The sequence below is a fragment of the Chelmon rostratus genome, chromosome 14 (assembly GCF_017976325.1).
Source record: "Chelmon rostratus isolate fCheRos1 chromosome 14, fCheRos1.pri, whole genome shotgun sequence".
NCBI lineage: Eukaryota > Metazoa > Chordata > Actinopteri > Chaetodontiformes > Chaetodontidae > Chelmon > Chelmon rostratus.
This window is the reverse complement of record NC_055671.1, coordinates 12141333-12149838: the sequence shown is the minus strand read 5'-3', so window position 1 is coordinate 12149838 and position 8506 is coordinate 12141333. Positions and strand designations below refer to the sequence as shown.

At 41.3% G+C, this 8506-nt stretch overlaps 1 protein-coding gene across 1 annotated transcript; it reads left to right on the top strand.

The window, feature by feature from the left end:
- Positions 1-2637: 2637 nt before the first annotated feature.
- slc47a2.1 (solute carrier family 47 member 2, tandem duplicate 1) lies at positions 2638-8038 on the top strand. Its single transcript, XM_041952654.1, has 16 exons — positions 2638-2823; positions 4020-4121; positions 4293-4361; positions 4551-4699; positions 4837-4879; positions 5013-5057; positions 5247-5344; positions 5504-5601; positions 6023-6204; positions 6387-6495; positions 6696-6771; positions 7011-7080; positions 7182-7314; positions 7402-7496; positions 7641-7704; positions 7800-8038. Exons 1-16 carry the CDS (start codon positions 2638-2640, stop codon positions 8036-8038), a joined length of 1758 nt encoding a protein of 585 aa, XP_041808588.1.
- The last annotated feature ends 468 nt before the right edge of the window (positions 8039-8506 follow it).

Sequence of the window (8506 nt, the reverse complement as noted above, 5' to 3'; positions counted from 1 at the left end):
ACAATTTCCTCTCATTTGCGATTTTACTGCCCGCCCCCACCTCCTACACCTCCATCAACCCACCTACCCCCTCCGATAAACCCTCTCCATCTCCTCAATACCCCATCGCTACCCATCAGGCGCAAACCCCACCCAAACGCACATGCACACGAACACAAACACGTATACAAATGCACTCACGTACACACACTCTGACCGGTCGCCATTAAGAATGACGGCTCATCGTGTGTAAGCGGTGACTTGCCACTGTCATCCAGTGGAGCCCGAGAAGAACTGCAGTGTGACGTCACGGCGGACGCCGGCCCCGCTGGTTGGTGGAACATATTTACGTGTGTGTGTGATTCTGTGCGTGTGGTTGGGATGGGGGAGCCGGAGGAATACAATTTGGTGAGTGGGTGGACCCGATGGGCCTTGCTGCTTCACTGAACCAGGAAAATGAATGAGAGCCTACACTAGGTGTCACCCCCTTCCTCTACCGTTGGTCTCCGCTAATTTCCCTTTCTTTTTTCTGTTCTTCTCTTCAGCTGTCGACCCCCAAGGCAAAGAAAACAGTTGAAATTGCAAAAATGAGCTGTGTTTGACAATATGTTCGACGGCATGTTGCAGGGTTGCTTGGCTCTGTTTAGTGATTGAATCAGCTGAGGGAGAAACAAATGTTTATAACGTTTGACTAAATGATTAGAAATCCATTAAAAGTTCAGTGATGTGCCAGAAATTTTGAGCGGTTGAATTTTAGCAAGAGCAAAACAGCACCACCCGATGGGAGGTCCTCATAGCAGCAACCAGAGAGAGGAACACCTCAAAGAGAGGTGTTACTATGGGAGGAAGAATATGAAAGACACCATGAGGTGACAGGATACAGGTGTGCGTATGTGTGACAGACTCAGTGATGTGTCTGTGTGCGAAACATCACGTCGGTTCTTCCTGTATCGCTGCAGTCACGAAACCAGCAAAAGAGTTTCTTAGATTTCACCAGATTTTTTTTATTTTTTTTAATATGTATTTTGTACTGGTGTGAACTGATGTGGCTTTTAGTGGTCATTTAAGTAAAGTCTAAAACCAAGACAATTCGGAAACAGCTGTTTTTCAGACACATCATAATGCTGAGTTCATAATGAGATACAAAAATCAAAGCTATTACATTTAAAGTAGCATTCACATGATTGCATTAACATATTAAATCAACTGTTTCAACTCAACTCAATATGTTATTCAATATCTGTATAGAAGTAGGTGTCTATGGAAGACCATTTGTGTGTTGTGATCATCAAGTCTTAGGATTTTTGTCTATTGAAGGTACAGAAATTATTCCCAGCCCTCTTGCCTGTTGGAGCTGTGCTGTACAGTTGTGTTTTCTGAAAAATCCCGTTTCAGTATCGAAGATTTAGCTCCAAAAAATGGTGCAGAGAAGTAAATGGACAGTCCACAATAGCCGAATCGCCCCCCGCTGCTCCCAGTGTTGAGTCAAGCTGTGGATCCTGGCCGAAAAGCATCAAGCTCTGGGTACCTGTGCACTACAAGAATGACATTGTTAAGCTCCTAAAACTGGCAGGACTGTGTGTAGATGCAACAGCTGACAAGAGTCTAAAACAACTCTTTGAGAGCAGCGAGAGTGAATCAAAGCAGTACATTGGCAGGCCGGGCAGCTAAACCATGAGCTGAAACTTGCTGTAAAGCTCCATCAAGCTGATTCAGGTACATCATTGATACATTCATTTGATACATTATTAATACCAAAACACCAATTATAGCCGCTTTGAAGCTGCTCCAATCAATATTTTTATAATATCAAATGGTCAGATAACTATGTGTGATGTAAATGTGGTCGCTCATTATCATAAACATAAAGAGTTTCTGCAGTTCCATTCAGTGTTTTAGCGTCTTTCAGCTTTTTTCCTTTGTTCATAGAACACTTCCAAGACTCGGCAGTACACATTGTATAAGCAAATTCACAGACACATTCACAGTATGACGAAACTAAAATAGCTGCATATGCAGGAAATGCTGGATATGCAGACAAAAAAGAGAAAGAAATCCACAGGTACCATAGCAGGCTAAGCTCTATGACCAGTGACAGTATCATTTTAATCCCTCATTACACTAGTGGGAGATTCTTGCAAGAGACTGTCATAACTCAAAGCTCAATGATGCACAAAATGAACTTTTCCTACTTTGTTCTGTCCAATAAAATTGTCTGCCACCTCCCGTCAGTGCTCTGTCAGGTGTGTGGTTATACAGCGTGAGCCCTGTACAGTGTGTTCAATTATATGCATTTGCATTCACACTTTGACCAAATGCATCTAATTACTTTGGAACTGTGGTGAAACAGTGCAGACCTGTGACGCTCCAGAGCAACCAGCGTCACTCTGGCAGCGTAAGTTTCCTGGAGGAGTGCACCACTTGTTGGTGGGTCAAGGGTGGAGAGATCTGACTAGCAATGTCCCAGCATAATGTGAATGCACACTCTCACAGACAGAGAGCAAGGTGGGCAGACATTGCCTCGGTTATTGATTATTACACAGGTAATTGGTTATTGATTACTCCCAGCCCTCTTGTCTGTGTCTGAAAGGAATTGTACTGTACGAACATCACTCAGTTTGGGATTGAGTTCTGCTCTCTGCCAAATCTCATTTCAGTATGGAAGATTTAGCTCCAAAAAACGCTTGTAGAGGAATAAATGGACAGTCCAAAACAGACGAATCGCCTCCTGCTGCTCACGGTGTTGAGTCATGCTGCGGATCCTGCCTGAAAAGCATCAAGCTCTGGATACCTGTGCACTACAAGAATGAAACAGTTCAGTTTTTAAAACTGGCAGGACCTGTGGTAAGATTGTGTTTGGATGAACAGCTGACAAAAGTCTAATGGCATGTTGTAAACGTTACTAATTCTGCAACAATATTCAGAATGACAGAGTATATATTTGTAAAACCAGTCATAAATTAGTAGTTGTTGTAATTGTAGTCATATGAACTTATTATTCTGCCTACCTGCCCAAGAACTACAGGTAGAAAATAGCAGTTTACTAAACCTCAGTACACTACATCTGTCCTTCTTTTGTGTAAGGTTAATGTTTTTGTGCATTGTCATTCAAATGAGAATACAGCAAAGTTAATAAAAATGAGTATTTGTGAGCTTTTCATCTCAAGATACTTTAATTGCTACTACTGTGGTAAAGCAGTAATTCTATTCAATTCATTGAAATTCAGTCCTTCATTAGTCGGTTAATAAAAGAATTTACGCGCTCTCACTGACCAAAATAAATGCATTAAAGGCGTTATACTAGTTCAAGTATCAGGCTAATACCGAGTGATGTGCTGGGTGTCAGTCCTAGTAAAGTGGGTACTCAGTTAGCACGTGAGGATGTTGTAGAGGAAATTCCAAGTTATAAACATAAATCTAAACTATAAATAAGCTTCAATTATGTCTAAATTAAAAGTAGCTCCTTAACCCCTTGAAATCTGTGAAGTATTCAAATTCATAGACTTGCATTATCATATCAAATGTTAGATCAAAGATAATATTACAATATTTTCAATATACCATAGAAATAAGGTGCAATTGCAAGTGTCTCCTTAACAGAAAATTTTGTAGGAGGAAAAATAGTTTAGCTATTCGGAGAACCCAACATGCTTCCACTTTTCACTGACTCCTATTCATTGCACAAACCCAGAACTTGATAGACGAGGGCATTTAGTTTCCCTTTGTGCAAACCTTTTGATGCCAAAGGCTGTCAAAAACCTACACCAATCACTGGAACTATTTTCTGTAGAAGAAAAGAGAGGTAGTTAAGATGTTTAGAAATACAAAGGAGCTGCAGCAAAACCAAAGTGTAACACATGTCAGCTGCCAGAGCAAATAAGAACTTTCAGTTACCTTCAGGCCTTTTAAAACAATGTCTTTTTTATGTATAATAATTCAATCAGCGGCTGTATGCATGCCTGTGGAGTTAAATATTTCATTCACGATTGGAGAAGTTCATTTACGCTTTTATATATAAAAGGAGGCCTTTTGTTTTTCAGTTCATTTCACAGCTGATGAGCTTCCTGATCGGCTTCGTCAGCATGGTGTTCTGCGGTCACCTGGGGAAGACGGAGCTGGCAGGGGTGGCGTTGGCGATAGCGGTGCGTTTTGTTTTTGTTTTTATTGACATTCTGCTCTCAAGGGTCACCGCTCATCCTCTGTCACGGCGCTGCTGTTGAATGTCACTATTTCTTTTATTCAGACATATACTTTATCTGTTCAAGCGTGTTTGTCCCTTCTTTCTGGACTCATTGTATTTCATTTCGATATAGGTAATAAATGTCACAGGAATTTCCATTGGCTATGGTTTGTCATCAGCATGTGATACTCTCATATCTCAGGTATTCGGTTCATCTTATTCATTCATATTACTGTATATTTTTTTATATTACATTTATATAACCAGTCACGGCTGTGTTCATAGAGGTTAGATTAGATCAGATCTGTTTTTCTGTGTCAGTTTTGCCCTTTGCCTTGCACACAAGCAAGTATTATTTTATTTTCCCGTTTTTCTGATCCCTTCCTTGCAGACTTATGGGAGTGGTAACCTAAAGTATGTAGGAGTGATTCTGCAAAGGGGAGTTCTGATTCTGCTCTTAGCCTGTTTCCCCTGCTGGGCCATTCTCATTAACACTCAACCCATTCTTCTGGCTGTCAGGCAGAGCCCAGAGGTGGCCAGGTGAATCATTTCCACTTCAAACGTGACGTCGTATGACATTGAATGCTACATATACACTTATCACTCGTGAAATCTACTCATTCAGTCAGATTTTTGCATATAATTACAATTTTCCCTTTTTTGTGTCTGCCATAAAGACTCTCCCAGCTGTATGTGAAGATCTTTATGCCCGCTCTGCCAGTGAGTTCAGCTTCCTCCACAGTTTTACAAAATGTTACTTGTATCTCCATCCATATAGGCTGTATTGAATGGTTGTTGTGCTGCACTATTGATCTAATTAACCCCATTCATCGACTCATGTTGGATTCTGCAGGCTGCCTTCATGTACCAGCTGCAGGGGAGATATCTTCAGAATCAGGTGCATTTAATAACCGCAAGACTGCTGGTGTGAAACAAAATAATGACTGAAAGTTTGTCTGTAATGAGATCATTTTGTGGGCGTGTGAGAGAGAAGCATGTACTGTGAGAAAGTAACAAACAGCAGGAGCATTGATGGGTTGAAATGGCGAGGATTTTTTATTTTAAAACAGCTTGTTCTGGCTCACAGGGCATCATGTGGCCTCAGGTGATATCTGGAGCCATGGGGAATGTTTTAAATGCAATAATCAACTACATCTTACTCAGCCTTCTGGACCTGGGGGTCGCGTGAGTACACCCACTTTGCCCATAACAGTGTATTCTTCAGTTTCATCTTTAATATTGTAAACTAATCAACAGTCAGGATTTATTTTCTAAGAGTGGCTGGAAATGACTTTATGCTTTGTCTTTTTGTGTTGCTTTTTAATCCTCTTGACACCAATAAAGTGGATCTGCAGCTGCCAATGCCATCTCCCAGTATTCCTTGGCTGTGTTCTTGTTTATGTACATCTGCTACAGGGGACTGCACAAACCTACATGGGATGGTAAGTCTAGGGTATTAAGCCTCTGTATGAATAGCTTGTCTTTTGACCATTTGACTTCCGATGATTTCTTGGAAGATTTCTGAAAAGGACTTTGTACTTTGGTGCTAATAATCAGGAAAATATAAACTTACAAAAAGACTCTAAATTAATCTGTGTTTTGCTTATAATTAGCACCAAAATATATTGTTCTTTTAAGATAACATGCTAAAGTAAGATGGTAAACATATTAAAGACTGCTACACATCAGCTGGAGTGTTAGCATTCTGATATTAGCCTTTAGCTCAGAGCACCACCGTCATTCGCAGAGCTGCTAGCATCTGTCGACTCTTGTTTAATCTCTCATGTAATGTTAACATCACATTTAACATTACCGGGCATTAGTACATTTCACTGAATCCATACCTGTTATCTCCTACTTTAGGCTGGTCAGGAGACTGCCTGCAGGAGTGGGGTCCTTTCATCAAACTGGCCATACCCAGCATGCTGATGCATTGTCTGGAGTGGTGGCTGTATGAGATCGGGGGGTTCCTGGCAGGCATCATCAGCGAGGTCGAGCTGGGAGCTAACTCTATAGTTTACGAACTGGCTGTCATTGCCTACGTGGTAATTTCCTTACATTGCTCGTTAATTAGTCAGGATGTAGATGAAGGAATAGAACACATGCACTCTAATGTAATATTTGTGTGAGTTTCTGAATAATTAGAGATGACAGGACCCAAGATGCTTGGTTTATTACTATCAGTCTATGAAGCAGTTGTTTTCAGTCACCTCCTCCTGTCCCACAGTTTCCAATGGGTTTCTCTGTCGCTGCCAGTGTGCGGGTTGGAAATGCTCTTGGTGCTGGGGACACAGAGCAAGCCAAGCTGTCCAGCAAGGTCTCTCTTGTCTTTGCAGGTATCTCCACCACAGCGGAAGCAATGTGCTGCCGTGTCTAGCTACATTGCAGGGGAGAACTCTGATCTACAGACCAAACATTTAAATATTCTGTTCTCTCTGTCACTCTTTAATTTAAATCACATGCTAAGCCACGTTTTGCCTTTATATATTGACTACCAATGTCTAACAATGTGCCATGTGTCTTATGTCCAATCTAGCTGGTTTCTCATGTGTCATTGGGGCCTGTCTTGGTGTGACGAAGGATGTGATTGGTTACATTTTCACCACGGAAACGTGAGTACAGATTTTGACACAAAACCTGCCTTCATTGGTTTGTGTTTTCTTACCTCGGGAACAGTAGCTAACAAACAGACCATCGTACAGAAAGCTCATATAAAGTCAGGGTAATTCATCATGTATTAACCTCAGAGGCCACTGACCCTTGACAGCAAAGTAAGCTTGGAGTTTTGCAAGGTCACAGAGACATGATAGATGCATTTATCTGTCACCTTCATATCTGCATTTCCTTTCAGTGAAATTGTTGAAAGGGTGGCTGATGTCATGGAGATGTACAGTTTCATCCATATTGCTGATGCCTTTGCGGTGAGACCCTTTACCATTCCAGCCACTTCATCTCTCCTGCTGAGCAAAATAAACGGACTTGTTGCACAGATTTTAAATTTCTCTTTGTTTTACCTCCACAGGCAGTGACAGCAGGTATTGTGAGGGGGGCAGGGAAGCAAATGATTGGTGCCGTGTGTAACTTGGTGGGTTTCTACTTCATTGGGTTCCCCATTGGATTGTCTTTGATGTTCCCTGTCAAAATGGGCATTTTCGGTGAGGACAGATGAAATATTTATATAGCATGTGGCAATCTAATCATATTTCAAACTAATACATGGGCCTATTTAATCTCTTTTGCAGGGCTGTGGTTAGGATTTTTAATTTGCATTACGACACAGTCCATATTTTTTTCACTTTTCCTGTACAAACTAAACTGGAGGAAAGCCACTGAAGAGGTGAGCACCTGTACTGGTGATATCCTGTGCCACAGAAGGAATTTACCACTGCTATTGTACATAAAAACTATGATCAACATCCGTGCAAATCCCACAATGCAGGTAGCATGTGATTTAGCTTTTGTTTTAAAAATCTCTGAACAGGCGCTGGTGAGAGCAGGAGTCAGCCTCGATGAAAGGAACAAGATCCTTGGGATAGAAAACAAAGGTAAAAGGGTTATTATTTTACAGCAATATAATGCATGGACTTCGTCCACCATCGCACAACTAACATTAACCCTGTGTCAAAACCATCCCTCACAGCCCCAGACTCCGATGAGAAACAGGTCCACGTAGAGACCATTCAATCCAGCTCTTTGAGTCCAGTGGAGGGTAAGCTTGAAGTGCTCGACGCAGGTCAGCAGGCTTCGGTTGCCATACCTCTGTCAGTCAAGCAACTGGTGGTGCGACGTGGCCTCACTGTGCTTCTCATGTTCGTCATCCTCGCTGCTGGAGTCCTCATCAATGAGCTGCTCACCAGACTGCTCAAATTAGACAAGTGACCATTATTAGGCCACATGTACAGCACAAAGCCCTCTAAGTTGGCCTTCGAGAGTAAAGATGCATCGTCATATACGGCTGTAAAGCATGTCATGTAGAGAAGAGAAAATATATTAACATGCAATCAACAGACAGCTAAAGTTAGCAGAAAATCTACCACACACAATTCTGTCTGCACACACAATTTTGGGTGTTAACAGTTAAAGTGACTAAGATGACTGAAAAGGCTATTTGTTGTGCACGGATGATGGGAAAATAGCTGCATTAGAATAAGTGTTAATTATTTAACAAATAAAGATATTCTTCAATTGTAAGAAGTGGAATTTTTTGCACAGTTTTGAAAGCTTAATTGTTGGACATGAAAGTGTAAAGATCTACACTGAGTATTAATCTAATTCACCCTCTTTATTATTGCATGTTTAAAGGGTCGTTTTTAAAGCTACAATCTTCAAGGAGGCATTATTATTATT